The following is a 17,256-nucleotide window of genomic DNA, read 5'->3' on the forward strand; positions in this document are numbered from 1 at the left end:
GCCTCTTGATGTTGAGAGCGAGACAGATGTCAAGGCGCTCCAAAAAACTGCTCTTTTTCACCCAAACCGTCACCGGACCGCCCTGGTGGTGAGCAGCAAACCAGACGTGGAGGAAAGGGGTCCGAATCCAGGTGCTGGAGGTGCCAAAAACGCACGTCAGATGCTTGTGGTGGACAGTGACACATATCTGGAGGAGGCTGAGTTCCTTCCAGATGTTGGGTGCCCAAAAATACGTCGAACGCCCCCAAACATGCCCAAAACCCCAGGTGTAGAGATGCGTACCCCAAATCCAGATGTTGGGGGTCCCCCAAATGGCTGCCGGACCCTGGTAGACAGCGATACAGATGTGGAGCTGGAGGGCTCAAATGCAGCTGTTGATGGGTCCAAAAATGGACACCAGCTGCTCATGGTGGACAGTGATACAGATGTGGAAGAGGAGAGAGCCGGCCCAGATGTTGGAATCCCCCAAACACAACCAACGACCCAAAATGTACCTAAACCCCAAAATATTGAGGTGGAGACCAACAATCCAGATGTTGAAGGTTCGCAAAAGGGACATCAGATGCTCGTGGTGGACAGCGATACAGATGTGGAAGAGAATAGAGGCAATCCAGATGTTGGGCACCCTAAAACCCATCGGGCATCCCAACACATTCCAAAAATCCAAATTAATGAGATGGAGATGCAAAATGCAGATGTTGAAGGTTCACAAAAGGGTCGTCAGATTCTCATGGTGGACAGTGATACAGATGTGGAGGAGGACACTTCCAAACCAGATGTTGGGACTCCAAAAACCCATCGAGCGACCCAAAACATACCCAGAAACCCACTGGTGGAGACAGAGAGCCCAGATCCACGTGCTGAAGGACCCCAGAAAGAAGATTGGACGCTTGTGGTGGACAGCGATACAGATGTGGAGGAGAATGGGGTGAATCCAGATGTTGGGTGTAAAAAACCCCATAGAACCACCCCAAAAACCCGCAAAGCTCCAGATGCAGAGGCAAGGAACCCAAATCCAGATGTTGAAAACCCCCAAAATAAGTGTTGTGACCTGGAAGCGGACAGTGAGACGGATGTGGAGGAAGACGACCTGAGTCAACGTGTCCTTCACCCAAAAAGCCACAAAACACCCCAAAACACCCGGAAGGACCCAACTGTGGTGATGGAGACCCCAAATCCAGATGTTGGTGGCCTCAGCCGTGGCTCGGTGGCCTCCAATGGTGACAGCGATACAGATGTGGAGGACCTCGATGCCCTTCCCAACTTTGGAGCTCATGGGACAACGCATGAGGTTATGGATACCGTTGCTAAGGTGGAAGCTGCTCCAGATGTTGACCCTGAGGGGCCGTCACGGACCAATGATGATCCAGATGTGAAGGTGACATTCCCACATCCAGATGTGAGAGGCCCCAAAGCCCACTCTCCAGTCCTGAATGTGGAAAGTGATACAGATGTTGAGGACAATGGTGACATTCCAGATGTCGGGCCAGTGCAAGGCCGTCAAGGGGCACCTGGTGAGCCAGATGTGACGATGACACCCCCAAATCCAGATGTGTCCCCTCCTGCGGGGCCCCTGGATAGTAGTGACACCGACATGGAGGAGGTGGCCCCCACTCCAGATGTTCGGGGCCTGCGGAGCCAAGTCCGGTTCCAAAATCCCCCCCATCCAGATGTTGCGGGCCCCGCATCAAGCAGCAATATCGATATGGAGAAGGCGGACCCAAAACGCTGCAATTTGTCCCCAAAAAGGCCGCGTTTCCCCTCAAAAAGTGAAGGGATGGTGCCAAACCGTCACGCTTTGGCCCCGAAGCCAGATGTTGGGGCCCAGCGACGCTTCGGGGGGACCCCAGCGAGGGGCAGGGATCCAGCTGGGCCGCCAGATGTTTCCACCCCTAACTCCCCACATCTGGACCCCAATCGGGCTGGCGATGCTGATGGCGGACCCGGGAGTGACAGGGCCACCCCTGGTGGGGACATGGCCACGGCGGTGACGGAGAGTGACCCCGACACCGAGGGTAAGTGGGGCGGCCCCAGACGCGTGGGTCCCCTTTCCCAGACCCCTGGGACCCCTTCTCAAGGTCCTTTCCTCTCCTCCCCCCCCCCTCAGAAGACCCCGACCTCTTCCTGGAGCCCACCCAGAGCTTCTTGCCACCGGTGGCCAAGGGTAGGTGGCCCAGACACCTGCGTGTCCCCCCCCCCCCGAATGCCTGCGACCCCTCAGGACGCATGGGGGTCCCCCCTGGGACGCTTGGGTCCCCAACATGGCTCTCCTGCAGGCACAGCCCCGGGCTGGGACCCCGAGGAGCCCACCCAGCGCTTCTTCCTCCCGGAGGAGGAGAAGGAGGAGGAGGAGGAGGAGGAGGAGGAGGAGCAGCCCCCCCGGGAGCTCCCCAGGGACCCCCAGGATGCCTGTGTCCCCCCCCCAGGACACTTGCGTCCCCAGCGTGGCTCTCCCGCGGTGGCAGCCCAGAGCTGGGACCCTGAGGAGCCCACCCAGCGCTTCTTCCTCCCGGAGGAGGAGGAGGAGGAGAAGGAGCCCCCCCGGGATCTCCCCAGGGACCCCCTGGATGCCTGTGTCCCCCCCCCAGGACACTTGCGTCCCCAGCGTGGCTCTCCCGCGATGGCAGCCCAGAGCTGGGACCCCGAGGAGCCCACCCAGCCCTTCCTTCCCCCCAGTGAGGAGGAGGAGGAAGAGCAGCCCCCCCCAGAGCCCCCCGTGGACGCCCCGGATGCCTGGGTGCCCCCCCCCGATGCCTGTGTCCCCCCCAGACGCTTGGGAACCCAACACAGCTCTCCCGCGAAGGCAACCCAGAGCTGGGACCCCGAAGAGCCCACCCAGCCCTTCCTCCCCCCCAGGGAGGAGGAGGAGGAAGAGCAGCCCCCCCCGAAAACCCCCCGTGCCCCCCCGGATGCCTGTCATCCCCCCCCAGGACACCTGCGTCCCCAGTGTGGCTCTCCCATGAGGGCAGCCCAGGGCTGGGACCCCGAGGAGCCCACCCAGCCCTTCCTCCCCCCGAGGGAGGAGGAGGAGCCCCCCCCGGAGCCCCCCCGGGCCACCTCGATCCCCCCAGCGGAGCCGGTGCCGGTGCCACCAGCCCAGGAGGGGACAGGGACCAGAGCAGCCCCCGGCGGGGAGGTGAGTGCGAGGGGGCCCCGGTGTCGGGGTGGTCCCCCCACGCCCCAAAAAGGGGTCCCAGGAATGTATGCACTGACCCCCCCCCCCCCCAAATCCCCCAGGTAAGGGAGGGCCCCCGCCGCAGCCAGCGCCTGGCCAGGAGCCGAGGGGGCGGAGCTTCTGGCGGGGGTGTGGCCAGCAGGGCAAGGGGCGGAGCTACTCCTGACCCTGCCCCTGTGCGGCGCAGCCCCCGCCTGCAGGCCCCGCCCCCTCCACCAGAGCCGCCGGCCACGAGGGGGCGGGGTCAGGTAGAGCCCCGCCCTCCGGCCAAGCCACGCCCCCGGCGAGGAGGCCACGCCCCCTCGCAGCAGCAAGCTCAGGTGGGTGGGGGTGCGGTTTGAGGGGGGGGTCTGTACTCTGTGGGTGGAGCCTAAGGGTCGTGGGCGTGTCTGTGCTGGGTGGGTGTGGCCAAAGTCCAGGGTGTGGGCATGGGTGGGTGGAGCTTCTGGGTGGGGCCAGGCTGCTGATTGGTGGAGCGCAGGGTGGAGTGTTGGTTAAAGGGGGTGGGTGGGGGTTGTTGGGAAGGGGCGGGGTCTCATGCCATGGCTCCGCCCCCCAGGAGGAGGAGGAGGAGCCAGCAGAGGCTGTGGGTCCCCAGCTCCGCCCCCGGGGGACCCCTGGCTCCGCCCCCCTCAAGGTACTGTGGGAAGTGGGGGGGGCAGCACGGAGGGGTGTCCCCATGTGTGTCCCCCCCTGGTGTCACCCTGGAGTGTCCCAATGTCCTTTCATGGTCCCCCTGGAGTGTCCCCAGGTGCTCTTCATGGGGGTGGTGGCCTCTACAGTGGTGTCCCCAACATGTCCTCCTGGTGTCCCCAAGTCCCCAGGTGCTCTTTGTGGGGGTGGTGGCCCCCCCAGGGATGTCCCAAACATGTTCTTGTGGTGTCCCCCCCATCCCCAGATGCTCTTCACAGGGGCGGTGGCCTCACCGGGGTTGTCCCCAACATATCCCCATGGTGTCCCCAAGTCCCCAGGTGCTCTTCATAGGGGTGGTGGCCCCCCAGGGATGTCCCCAACATGTCCCTATGGTGTCCCTACATGTTCTTCATGGGGGCGATGGCTTTCCCAAGAATGTCTCCAACATGTCCCCATGGTGTCCTCATGTCCCCAGGTGCTCTTCATTGGGGTGGTGGCCTCCCCAGGGATGTCCCCAGCATGTCCCCACGTCCCCAGGTGCTGTTCATAGGGGTGGTGGCCTCCCCAGGGATGTCCCCAGCATGTCCCCACGTCCCCAGGTGCTGTTCATGGGGGTGGTGGCCTCCCCGGAGATGTCCTCAATATGTCCACGTGGTGTCCTCGTGTCCTCAGGTGCTGTTCACAGGGGTGGTGGCCTCCCCAGACATAGAGGTGGCCCTGAAGACACTGGGAGGGTCCATGGCCACCTCCGTCTTTGACTGCACCCACCTGGTGACCGACCGCGTCCGACGCACCGTCAAGTTCCTCTGCGCGGTGGCCCGCGGCGTCCCCATCGTCACCCCTGAGTGGCTCCATAAGGTCCCATGGGGACGAGGGGGAGGGGGACCTTGGGGACGGGGAGTTTTTGGGGACAGAAAGGAGGATCTTGGGGTCATGGGGGTGCTTGGGGACAGGGCATGGGGTCTCTGGTGACAAGGAGAGGGTTTTTGTGGACACGGGGGTCCTTGGGACAAGGAGAGGGTCCTTAGGGACATGAGAGCCCTTGGGGACATGGGACAAAGGCCTTGGGGACAGGGATGGGGTCTTTGGGGACAAGGTTCATCCTTGGGGACAGGGTGGTTCTTTGGGACATGGGGAGGGGTCACTGGGGACAGGGGGGTCCTTGAGGACATGGGATGGTGGTCTTTGGGGACATGATGGTCCCTGGGGACAGGGGAGGGTGTGCTTGGGGACACAGGGGTCATCAGGGCCAAAGGAGGGGGGTCTTTGGGGACAGGGACATCCTTGGGGCCAAGGGAAGGGGGTCGCTGGGGACATGGGATGGGATCTTTGGGGACATGGACAATGTTCGGGACAAAGGAGAGGATTCGAGGGGACAAAGTAGGGGTCCGTGGGGACAGGGGACTGAGTCCTTGGGCAGAGGGGGGGCGTTTGGGGACAAAGAAAGGATCCTTGGGGACAAAGGGGTCCTTGGGGACAAAAGCGGGGTGTTTGGGGACAAAGGGGTGACCTTGGGGCTAGGGGCATTGTGGGGGACAAGGAAAAGGGGTGTTTGGGGACATGGTGGCCCTTGGGGACAAAGAAGAGGCCCTTGGGGACAAGGGGGGGGACCTTGGGGACAGGCAGTGGGATGTTTGGGGGACATGGGGGCTTTGGGGATGGGGGGGGGGGGGGGATGGAGGGGACAGGACCTGGGGAAGTCCCTGGTGTCGGGGGTGCCACCATGTGTCCCCTGTGTCCCCAGAGCGCCCGCAGTGGCCGTGTCCTGCTGCCGGGTCCCTTCCTGGTGCGTGACAGCCAACAGGAACGTCACTTCGGCTTCAGCCTGGCCCAGGCCCTGCGCCGCGCCCGCAGCCACCCCCTGCTCCAGGTGACCGTCCCCAACTGTCCCCAACCCTACCCGAGGGGCCCTGTCCTCCCCACGGGTGTCCCCGTCCCCCCACCGAGTGGGGCACCCACTGGGGACTCAGCACAGGGTGGCCAGGAGGTGTCACCTGATGCCACCTAATGTCACCTGGTGGCCCCATGGTGGCCCTGTGGCCCCAGGTGTCCTTGCTCCCCATTGAGTTGGGTCGTGTCCCCCCCATGTGGCCTTTGTCCCATCAGGGGGACTCAGGGATGGCCAGAGGGGTGTCCTCCTCCTTTGCTGGTGTCCCCAAGGTGGCCCTGAGGTAGCCCTGTCCCCTAGAGTGACCCTGGTCCCCCAAGTTGTGTCACCCCCGTGTGGCCTTGGTCCCATCAGGGGGACTCAGGGATGGCCAGAGGGGTGTCCTCCTCCTTTGCTGGTGGCCCCAAGGTGGCCCCGAGGTAGCCCTGTCCCCTAGAGTGACCCTGGTCCCCCAAGTTGTGTCACCCCCATGTGGCCTTGGTCCCATCAGGGGGACTCAGGGATGACCAGAGGGGTGTCCCCTCCTTTGCTGGTGTCCCCAAGGTGGCCCCGAGGTAGCCCTGTCCCCTAGAGTGACCCTGTTCCCCTAAGTTGTGTCACCCCCATGTGGCCTTGGTCCAGCGTGGTGGACTCGGGGACAGCCCCAAGGGGTGTCCTCTGCTGTCCCTTAGCGTCCCCTGGTGTCTTCACACTGTCCCCAAGATGTTCCCTGTGTCCCCAAGGTGTCCTTGTGCCCCAGGGGACATTCCAGAGTCTCAAGAATGGACTGACGGACGTGTCCCCTTGTGTCCCCTCCGTGTCCCCCCTGCTGGTGTCCCCAGGGCTACGAGGTCCACGTCACCCCCAACGTCCGCCCTGAGCCCGAGCACATGAGGGACATCGTCACCTGCAGCGGTGGCACCTTCCTGCCCACCATGCCCCACACCTATGGGGTGAGGGGACGGGGGGGGACGGGGGGGGATGACGACACATGGGGGTCCCAGAGCCAGTGGGGAGGGGACAAAGGGGACATCGAGGGACACTTGAGGACCACAGAGCCATCGGGGTTGGGAATGAGGGGACATGGGGGGGGACCAAAGGAGTGGGGGGGGGTGGGTGGTGTCCAGAAGCCACTGGGGGGAACATGGGGGGGGGGGGGGGGGTCAGGGCATCCTGGGGGTCTCGGGGGGTCCCATTGGGGTCTCCTGGGGGGGTCAGGGTGACCTGGGGGGGGTGGGGGGTGTCAGGGCATCCTGGGGGTCATGAGGGTCTCATTTGGGGTTGGGGTCTTCCGGGGGGGGGTTCGGGGGGGGTCAGGATGCCCTGGGGGGGTCGGGGTATCCCGGGTGTCTTAGGGGGTCCCCATTGGGGTTGGAGTGTCTTGGGGGGGGGGGGGCTCTGGGGGGGGGGTCAGGGTGACCCGGGGGGGGGTGGGGGGATCAGAGCATCTCAGGGGTCTTGGAGGGTCCCATTGGGGTCTCCTGGGGGGGGTCTCCTGGGGGGTCAGAGTGCCCAGGGGGTGCTTGGGGCATCCTGGGGGTCTTGGGGGGTCACACTGGGATCTCCTGGGGGGGGGTCCTGGGGGGTCAGGGTGCCCTGGGGGGAGGGGGTCAGGGCATCCTGGGGGTCTTGGGGGGTCACACTGGGATCTCCTGGGGGGTCAGGGTGCCCTGGGGGGGGGGTCAGGGCATCCTGGGGGTCTTGGGGGTCCCCATTGGGGTTGAGGACCCCTGGGGGGGGGGGGGATATCCTGGGGGTCTCGGGGGTTTCCCGCTTGGCTTGATGCAATCCTGGGGGGGGGGGAGAACTGGGGGGGGGGGGGGGGGGGGGCTGTCCTACCGGGTTTGAGGGGTCAGGGGTGGGGTTGGGGTCCCCTGGGGGGGGTGTCAAAGCACCCTGCGGCTCCGGGGGAGGAGGAGGGGGGCGGGGGGGGGGTGTTAACGACCCCATCCAAGTGTCCCATCCTGTCGTCCGTCTGTCCGTCCCGTCCCGTCCCGTCCCCCCCCCCCTTTTTTTTTTTTTTACAGCCGCGGCGACTGGTGATCTCGTGCCCAGCGGACGCGGGGTGCTGGGGGCCGGCGCTGAGCGCCCGTCTGCCCTTGGCCTCGGCCGAACTGCTGCTGACGGGGCTCCTGCGCCAGCGCCTCCAGCTCCAGCCCTTCCTCCTGCCCCCCCCCGCCACCCCCCCGTCACCCCCGACCCCCCCCGGGGTTCCTACGGCCCCTCCGGGGGTCCCTCCTCACCCCTTCGCTGATGCTCAGGAACCCCCCGGTACTCCCGGGACCCTTCGGGGGACCGGGGAGGTAACGGGGGGACGTAGCAGGAACAGACGACCCCCCCGGGACACCCCCCGGGACCCCCCCGGCACCCGGCGGCGGCCGGCGGCCCCCCCCACCCGCCAATAAAAGGGGTTTTTTTTGGCAGTGAAAAAGAGAGTGATTTGGGTTTTTTTTTTTGGGGGGGGGGGGGGCTATGGGGGTGTCACCTCCTTAATGGGGTGGGGGACCCCAAATCCCCCCCTTTTGGGGGGTGTCACTTCTCTGGTGGGGTTGAGGACCCCAAATCCCCCCCAATTTTGGGGGGTGTCACCTCCCTGGTGGGTTGAGGGGGACCCCAATTCCCCCCCCTTTTGGGGGGTGTCACCTCCCTGATCGAGTTGGGGACCCCAACCTATCCCCCCCCCCCGCCCCTTTTGGGGGGGTTGTTGGGGCGTGTCACCTCTCCGGTGGGGTTGGGGACCCTCAGATCCCCCATTTTGGGGGGACACAGAGGTGTCACCTCCCAGGTAGGGGACCTCTACCCCCTCCCCCGCCTCTTTAGGGGGACATGAGGGGGTGTCACCTCCCTGGTGGGGTGGGAGACCACAAGGCCCCCACTTTTGGGGGCACACAGAGGGGACACAGGGGTGTCACCTGCCTGGTGGGGCTCGGGGACCCCAAAGCCCTCCTTTTTGGGGGGAACACAAGGGTGTCACCTCCCTCAAGGTGTCCCATTTTGGGGGGACACAGAGTTGTGGGGTGGCAAACCCCAATCCTCCTTTTGAGGGCGACATGGGGGGGACACAGGGGTGTCACCTCCCTCAAGGGGTGGGGGACCCCAAGTGCCCCCTGCTTTTGGGGGGACATGGGGACATAAGGGAACAAAGAGGGGACACGAGGACATTGGAGGAGACACAGGAGGAGCCGTGGGAGGGGACACACGGGAGGTGACAGAAACATGGAGGGGGACATGGGGGAGGAGATCCCTCTGCATGGCTGTGGTGGCCCTGGGGACACCAGGACCCTCTTGGGCCACTGTGGTGGCCTTGGGGACACTGGAATTCCCCGTAGGGACACCGGATTTCCCCATAGGGACACCAGGACCCCGTTACGTGGTCATGATGGCATTGGGGGACACCAGGAACCCCCACGGGCACACTTAAAAGGGGACATGGAAGGGACATGAAAGAGGTGACACATAGGCACATGGAGAGGACGTGTAGGAGGTGACATGGGAGGAGGCACCGGTATGAGAAGGGACACGGAACAGGACCTGGGGACAAAGGACACACGGGATGGGGGAGGGCGTGGCACGCGTTGGGGACAAAGTGACACAGAACCAGGACTGCAGCAGCGACGTGTTGATGCCACTGGTCCCCAAAGAAGCCACTGGTCCCCGGTGAAGCCATTGGTCCCTAACAAAGCCACCGTCCCCTACCGTGGTCCCCCCAGCAGCAGCCCTGGGAGGGCGGCGGTGGCATCCCGACAGCGCTGGGCCACTGTGGTGGCCGCGGTGGCATCCGGGACGCCAGGGGTGGCCAGCAGTCCCCGGGCCAGCCGCAGTGTCTCCAGGAGGTGGCCCTTGGCCAGGCGGGCGCTGGCGTCCCACAGCGCCTCGGCCACTGCCACCGCTGCCATCAGGTCCTTGGGGGTGCCAAGACCTCCTTGCATGGTCATGGTGGCCCTGGGGACACCAGGAGCCTCCTGGGCCACCCCAGGAGCCTCAGGGCCACCATGTCCAGCAGCCATGGCAGCCACAGTGGCCTCGATGTGCTCGAGGCAGCAGCGCAGGTGACAGTAGAAACGGGTGACACCCTGACAGGCGGCCACCAAGCGTCCCAGGGGCTCTTGGGCCACCGCCGCCCGCCGTCCCCTCTCCCCAGCCACCGCTGCCTCCACCATTGCCACCGCCGTCTTCTCAGTGGCCTCAGTGGCCGCCTGCAGCCCCGCGCTGGCCTCAGCCACCCGGGTCCTGTGGGCTGTCACCACCTCAGCCATTGTGGCCACCTCCAAGGTCACCGGCAGTGCCCGGGTGGCCGCCAGCAGCTCCTGGGATGCCCCATGCTGCTGGGCCACTGCTGCTGCCAGGTGGCCCATGGTGACCCCAGTGGTGGCCCCCACAGTGGCTGCAGTCCCGCAGGTGTCCCTCAGATGTACGGCGTCTCCCGCCAGCGTGGCCCAGGTGGCTTCCACCGAGGCCACCGCCTCCCGCCACTTGCGGGCGATGGTTGCCACAGTGGTCCAGGGGTCCTCTGCCGTGGCCCTGGGGACAGCAGGGTCCCCTGGTGGGACCACAGCGGGCTCAGGGTTGGCCACAGTGGTGGCCCCTGTGGTGGCCCTGGTGGCCCCGACGGTGGCCAGGGCACAACGCAGGCGGGTGGCTTCTCCGTGACGGTGGCCCATGGCCCGGCTGATGTTGGCAATGAGGGCCACCAGCCCGGCTCGCAGCGAGCCCAGTGGCCCGGCCAGGGGGACATCCCCTGGGGTGGCCCCCAGCTCACCCAGGACAGCCACCACAGTCACCAGTGGCTCCAGCAGCTCTGGGGACACCTGGGGAGAGGGACACAGCCAGTGGCAGTGTCCCCCATGTCCCTTGTCCTCTCCCAGGGCTCCCCCATGTCTTTTGTTCCCTGTAGGGTCCCCAATGTCCTCTGTCCCCTCTGCTGTCCCCATGTCACCCTGGGGTCCCCTGACGTCCCTTGTCCCCTCCTCAGGGTTGCCCATGTCCCTTGTCCCTTCCTTAGGGTCCTCTGCAGTCCCCTGATGTCCCCTTCTTGGTGCCACCTTGGGGGTCCCCCATGTCCCTTGTCCCCTCCTTGGGGCCCCCCAAAGACCCTTGTCACCTTCATGGTCCCCAGATGCCACCCTGGGGTTCCCCATGTCACTTGTCCCCTTGTCACCCCCTCCCCCCCTTGCTACCCCCATACCCTCTGCCACCCCATCCCCTGTCCCTCTGCCACCCCCTGTCCCCCCATGTTCCTTTCCCTGTCACCAACCTGCCCCCCGTCCCCTCTGCCACCGCCCTGTCCCCTTCACCTTGTCACCCCCCTGCCACCTTCATACCCTCTGCCACTCCCCTGCCACCCTCCGTCCCCTCTGCCACCCCCCCGCCACCCCCATCCCCCTGCAGCTGCCATCACCCCCCTGCCACCTCCGTCCCCTCTGCCACTGCCCTGTCCCCCTGTCCCCATCACCTTGTCACCCTCCTGCCACCCCATCCCCTCTGCCACCCCCGTCCGCATCATTTTGTCACCCGTATCACCCCCATCCCCTTTGCCACCCCCCTCCCCCGCCACTGCCATCACCCTCTGCCACCCTGTCCCCTCTGCCACTGCCCTGTCCCCCTCACCTTGTCACCCCCCTGCCACCCCCATACCCTCAGCCACCCTCTGTCCCCTCTGCCACCCCCCCGCCACCCCCATCCCCCGTCCCCCTGCAGCTACCATCACCCCCCCGCCACCTCCATCCCCTCTGCCACCGCCCTGTCCCCCTGTCCCCATCACCTCGTCACCCCCCTGCCACCCCTATCCCTTCTGCCACCTCTGTCCCCTCTCCCCCCTGCCACCCCCATCACACCTCTGCCACCCCCGTTCCCTGTCCCCACGTCCCTGCGGCCCCTCTGCCACTCCCACCCCCACCCCCCCGCTACCCTCTGCCACCCCTGTCCCCTCTGCCACCCCATCACACCCCCCCTGCCACCCCCTGTCCCCTCTGTCACCCCCCTGCCACCTCCCTGTCCCCCCTCCTCCCCCCCCCCCCCCTCCCCCTGGGCCATCCAGCGCCGAGATTTGTCCCACCTCGGGGGGGACGATGGCCGCGGTGGCTTCAGGGGTCTCCATAGGCGGTAGCGGTGACACGGTGGGGACAAGGTGGGGACAAAGTGGGGGACACGCAGGGCCGGGACACGAGTGGTGGCGGCGGCGATGGCCGGATATGGCTCTGGGGCTGGGCCGGGGCCCGGCCCACGGGGGCTGGACGAGGGAACGCCGCCAGCGGGGCCATCGCCAACAGGGACGTCACCCGCCCCGGGACCCCGACACGGCCACCACCCCCCCCCCTGTGTGTCCCCAACGAGACCCCACAGCCCCCAGTTCCCTCCCATGTCCCCAGTGGGACCCCACAGCCCCCAACGTGTGTGTGTGTCCTGATTCCCCCCCCCCCCCAGTGACCCCCAACGGGGTCCCAGCACGGCCACCCACAGTCCTCAGTGTCCCCTGATGTCCCCAACAGGGTCGCACAGCCTCCGGTGTCCGCTGATGTCCCCAACAGGGTCTCAGGGCCACTGGTGTCCCCCGATGTTCCCAACACAGCCCTATGGTCCCTGATGTCCCCCACCCTGATGTCCCTCACCCTAATGTCCCCAGCATGGACACCCACAATCTTTGGTGTCCCCCAGTGTCCCCAAAGGGACCCCACAGTCTCCAGTGTCCCCCAATGTCCCCCAAAGTCCCCAACAGTGTCCCACAGCCCCCAGCGTCCCTCGATGTCGCCCAATGTCCTCAACAGGGTCCTGCAGCCACCAGTGTCCCTGATGTCCCCAACGTGGCTCCAGCATGGCCTCCCACAGCCTTTGGTGTCCCCCTATGTCCCCCCAGTCCCTGATGTCCCCCACTGTCCCCAGTGCAGCCCCATGCCCCCCAATATTCTCCCCCCTATGTCCCCAGTGGGGCCCCAACACGGCCACCTGCAATGTTCTATGTCCCTCCCCGATGCCCCCTGGTGTCCCCAACACGTCCCCAACATGTCCCCAGTGCTGGCTGCAGCACGTCCCCAATGCTGACCCCAATGGTGGCCTCAGTGTCCCCACTGTGTCCTCAATGGCAGCCCCAGCACTGGCCCTGGGGATGTCCCTGGAGTGTCCCCAATGCTGCGGCCAAGGTGGCCTCAGAGATGTCCCCAACAGAGCCCCAGCGACGTCCCCAGTGTGGCAACGGCTTGTCCCCAGTGCTGGCCCCCAACATGTCCCCATCATGGCCATGATGATGTCTTCAGCGTCACCCCCAGTGCTACACCCAACATGTCCCCGCTGATGGCCCTTATGTGTCCCCACCATGTCCCCCCATGGCTTGGGGACATCCAGCTGGGCACCCTTGGGGACATCGGGGACAGTCCTGAGCCCTTTGACAGGGATGATTTGGGGACATATCTCCTCCTGGTGTCCTCTCAGTGGGGTGGGGGTGTCTCCTTTTCCTGGTGTCCCCATGTCTCTGCCATGTCCCCCACCCCCAGTGACAGGTCGGGGCCTCGGCGTGTCCCTGAGGTTTATTGGGAGGGTGGGGGACGGTGTCACCAACCTGCCCCTGGTGTCCTCAGACCACAAAGGGGACATCCTCAACATCCTCAGGCAGAAGAGGGGACATCCCAGTGTCCCCAGGATGGAGAAGGAACATCAGGGATGAGCTGTCCCCATCCCTACTTGTCCCCTGGCAGAGCCTCCACTGCCCGGGCCAACCTCTCTGTCCCCTCCTTGTCCCCCATCACTGTCCCCAAGGCCACCACGGCATCCCCCAGGGCCTGGGCGCTGGCAGGGAAGCCCTGGGCCATCTCCAGGTCCTGGGTGACAGCGTCCACCAGGGTCCTCAGGTGACCAACCACCTCCTCCAGCATCCCCAGGGTGGCATTGGCAGCGGTGATGGCCTCGGTGGCCTCAGTGGTGGCAGCGGTGGCAGCGGCGGTGTTCCGGGCCAGGCGGCGGTAGCGGAGGGCTTGGTGACGCTGTTGGCTGGCGGCGGTGGCCAAGTGACGCTTGGATGTCCCCACACCCCACAGGGCCACCTGGCAGACGAGGGCGATGGCGGCCAGGCAGGGGACAAGGTGGTTCTCCTGTGTCACCCCCAGCGCCTCCCGCACCATGTCCAGGGACACTGCAGGGCCATGAAGGGGGACAGGGACATCACCTGGTGTCCTCGTCCCCTCCCAGTGTCCCCAGTCCCATCCCAGTGTCCACAGTCTTGTCCCAGTGTCCCCGTCCCCTTCTGGTGTCCCCATCCCCTCCCAGTGTCCCCAGTCCCCTCCTGGTGTCCCATCCCAACATCCCCAATCCCATCTCAGTGTCCCCAGTCCTCTCCCAGTGTCTCTGTCCCCTTCTGGTGTTCCCATCCCCTCCCAGTGTCCCATCCCAACATCCCCAGTCCCATCCCAGTGTCCCCAGTCCTCTCCTAGTGTCCTGTCCCATCCCAGTGCTCCCAGTCTTGTCCCAGTGTCCTTGTCCCCTCCTTGTGTCCCCCATCCCAGTGGCCCCAGTCCCCTCCCGGTGTGGCCAGTCTTGTACTGGTGTCCCCAATCTTGTCCCAGTGTCCCCATCCCCTCCTGGTGTCCCTGTCCCCTCAGTGTCCCCACTCTCTTCCTGGTGTTCCCCATCCCAGTGGCCCCATCTCCTCCCAGTGTCCCCTGTCCCCTCCCGGTGTCACCCAGTCCATAGTGGTTGAGTCACGGGAAGCTCTATACTGGTCTACACTGGTTGTAGGACATCCCATTGGTCTTTACTGGTCCCTACTGATCTACAGTGGCTCCTGCTGGTCCCTACTGGTAAATATTGGTCTGAACTGGTCTGTAGATGTTCTTACCAGCCCATATAGCTCCAGACTGGTCTATAGTAGTCAGGTTCTACTGGTCTGTAGGGTTTCCTACTGGTCCGTACTGGTCTGTAGGGTTGTCTACTGGTAGTACTGATCTAGAGAGATCTGTAGGGCTTTCTACTGGTCCTTACTAATCTGAACTGGTCTATACTGGTCTACAGTGGTTCCTAGTAATCCCTACAGCATCGTACCACACGTCTGTAAAGGTCTCTACTGGTCTATAGTGGTCAGGATATGGGAAAGTCTCTACTGGTCTGCAGTGGTCATGTATTAGCCTGTACTAGTCCCTACTGGTCTACACTGATTCCTAGTGGTCCCTATTGGTCTGAACTGGTCCGTTATGGTCTATATCGATCAGGGCAAGAGAAAGTCTCTACTGGCCTGTAGACCTTCCCATTGGTCTGTTCTGGTCTGTAGGACTCTCTACCAGCATTACTGGTCCAAGTGGATCTATAGGGCTCCCTACTGGTCTAAACTGGTCCCTACTGGTCAGGGCAGGAGAAAGTCTCTGCTGGCCTGTAGAGCTTCCCATTGGTCTGTTCTGGTCTGTAGGACTCTCTACCAGCATTACTGGTCCAAGTGGATCTATAGGGCTCCCTACTGGTCTAAACTGGTCCCTACTGGTCAGGGCAGGAGAAAGTCTCTGCTGGCCTGTAGAGCTTCCCACCGGTCTGTACTGGGCTGTAGGGTTCTCTACCAGCATTACTGGTCCAAGCAAATCCGTATGGCTCCCAACTGGTCCCTACTGGTCTATACTGGTCCGTACTCACGCAGGGGGGCGCAGAGAAGCATCAGCACTATGGCGATGGTCCGGACCACCCACAGACCCCAGCGGCGCCGGCGGTTCCGGCTCAGTTCCCGCTTCAGCTCGGCAGCGCTGGCATCGGCGGCCGCCCCCAGCGCCCGGTAGAGACCTTCGGCGTCCAACCCCGGCGTCGGCGTCGCCATCGCCGCTGCCGCCGCCAGTGCCGCCACCAGCGCCGTTTCCAGCCCCGCCAACGCCGCCTCCGCCTCCACCAGCACCGCCTCCGCCTCCACCAGCGCCGCCGCCACCACTGTCCCCTGCGTCCCCAGCGCCTCCGCCAGCCCTGCCAGTGCCCGCAGCGCCTGCCCGGAGGCCGCCCTGGCCGAGGCCACCGCCGGTGACAGCGGTGGAGAGGACATCCTGCAAGGGACCCAGACGTCCACGTAGAGACTTCCGTGTCCGGATGGGGAGCCCCTCCCCAACCCCATAACGGAGATAAGAGGGACCCAAGCATCCAGGGATGGGACCCTCTCAAGGGACCCCCGTTCCCTGGGGGACACACATCCCTAGAAGAAGGACAGGCGTCCAGGCGGGACCGCCATCACCATTAGGAGGGACCCAGATGTCCCTGCAGGACCCGCATCGGTGCCACAAGGGACACAAGCGTCCGCCATTGCCGCGCCGAGGCACCCAGGCGTCCCGGCGCAGGAACCCCTCCACTTCCCTTTCCGCAACCGCGGAGGGATAGAGGTGTCTGGGGGCCTCCCCCTCCTTCCCCTGGGGTTCCCCCCCCCTGCAAGGGACCCAACCGTCCCCTTCGCTGGCACCTACCTCCCTGTGACCCCTGGGGACGGTCCTCACAGCCGGTGGCAACTACGTCACCGTCCCTCCCACACCCTCACGGGACCCAGGCGTCAAGGGCGATGGGAGGGATGCGGGCGTTCGGGTCCTGCCACCCCCTCAGACCGCCACTTACCCCCCAAGGCCCCTGATTCACCCCCCACCAGGGCCAAAATTTACATCCCAGAGCGTAGATTTACCCCCTCAGGGCCCCATTTACCCCCTCAGGGCCCAGATTTACCCCCTCAGGGCCCCATTTACCCCCTCAGGGCCCAGATTTACCCCCTCAGGGCCCCATTTACCCCCTCAGGACCCAGATTTACTCCCTCAGGGCCCCATTTACCCCCTCAGGGCCCCATTTACTCCCTCAGGGCCCAGATTTACCCCCTCAGGGCCCCATTTACCTCTCAGGGCCCAGATTTACCCCCTCAGGGCCCCATTTACCTCTCAGGGCCCAGATTTACCCCCTCAGGGCCCCATTTACCTCTCAGGGCCCAGATTTACCCCCTCAGGGCCCCATTTACCCCCTCAGGGCCCAGATTTACCCCCTCAGGGCCCCATTTACCCCCTCAGGGCCCAGATTTACCCCCTCAGGGCCCCATTTACCCCCTCAGGGCCCCATTTACCCCCTCAGGACCCAGATTTACCCCCTCAGGGCCCCATTTACTCCCTCAGGGCCCAGATTTACCCCCTCAGGGCCCCATTTACTCTCTCAGGGCCCAGATTTACCCCTCTAGGCTCCAGATTTCACCCCTGCGGCCGAGATTTGCACCCTCAGGGTCCTGATGTGCACCCCCAGGGTTCTGATTTACACCCCCAAGGCCCCAGACTTACCCCCAGGCCCCAGAATTTAACCCCTCAGGGCTCATATTTGCCCCATCAAGGTTCATATTTACCCCCTCAGGCCCCGATTTACACCTCCAGGGCCCTGATTTACCCCCTCAAGGACCAATTTACATCTCAGAACTTCTATTTACCCTCTCAAGGCCTGATTTACCCCCTCAGGCCTCAATTTCCACCTCCAGGGCCCTTATTTACCCCCCCCCCCCCCCCCCCCCCAGGCCCCGGCCCCGGCCCCGGCCCCGGCTTTACGCCAGGCCCCGCCCCTCGAGCCCTGATTGGCGGAGCCCCGCGGATGGGGCGTGGAACGAAACTCCGCG

The 17,256-nt window shown here is 64.7% G+C and overlaps 3 protein-coding genes across 3 annotated transcripts; 1 reads left to right on the forward strand and 2 right to left on the reverse strand.

Moving 5' to 3' along the window:
- On the forward strand, positions 1–8,100 carry MDC1 (mediator of DNA damage checkpoint 1). The gene is made up of 9 exons (XM_082496900.1): positions 1–2,015; positions 2,108–2,164; positions 2,277–3,136; positions 3,238–3,495; positions 3,735–3,812; positions 4,481–4,666; positions 5,553–5,678; positions 6,518–6,628; positions 7,703–8,100. Exons 1-9 carry the CDS (start codon positions 161–163, stop codon positions 8,078–8,080), a joined length of 3,909 nt encoding a protein of 1,302 aa, XP_082353026.1. The 5' UTR covers positions 1–160; the 3' UTR covers positions 8,081–8,100.
- Positions 8,101–9,134: 1,034 nt separating this feature from the next.
- LOC309682785 (uncharacterized protein) lies at positions 9,135–11,851 on the reverse strand. The gene is made up of 2 exons (XM_082496902.1): positions 11,731–11,851; positions 9,135–10,483 (listed from the first exon to the last, which is right to left on the reverse strand). Exons 1-2 carry the CDS (start codon positions 11,770–11,772, stop codon positions 9,368–9,370), a joined length of 1,158 nt encoding a protein of 385 aa, XP_082353028.1. The 5' UTR covers positions 11,773–11,851; the 3' UTR covers positions 9,135–9,367.
- A 1,337-nt stretch (positions 11,852–13,188) lies between these two features.
- LOC309682738 (uncharacterized protein) lies at positions 13,189–15,549 on the reverse strand. The gene is made up of 2 exons (XM_082496855.1): positions 15,282–15,549; positions 13,189–13,797 (listed from the first exon to the last, which is right to left on the reverse strand). Exons 1-2 carry the CDS (start codon positions 15,457–15,459, stop codon positions 13,346–13,348), a joined length of 630 nt encoding a protein of 209 aa, XP_082352981.1. The 5' UTR covers positions 15,460–15,549; the 3' UTR covers positions 13,189–13,345.
- Positions 15,550–17,256: the final 1,707 nt, after the last annotated feature.

The sequence above is a fragment of the Vanellus vanellus genome, assembly GCF_965231255.1.
Source record: "Vanellus vanellus genome assembly, chromosome: 32".
In the NCBI taxonomy this organism is placed as follows: domain Eukaryota; kingdom Metazoa; phylum Chordata; class Aves; order Charadriiformes; family Charadriidae; genus Vanellus; species Vanellus vanellus.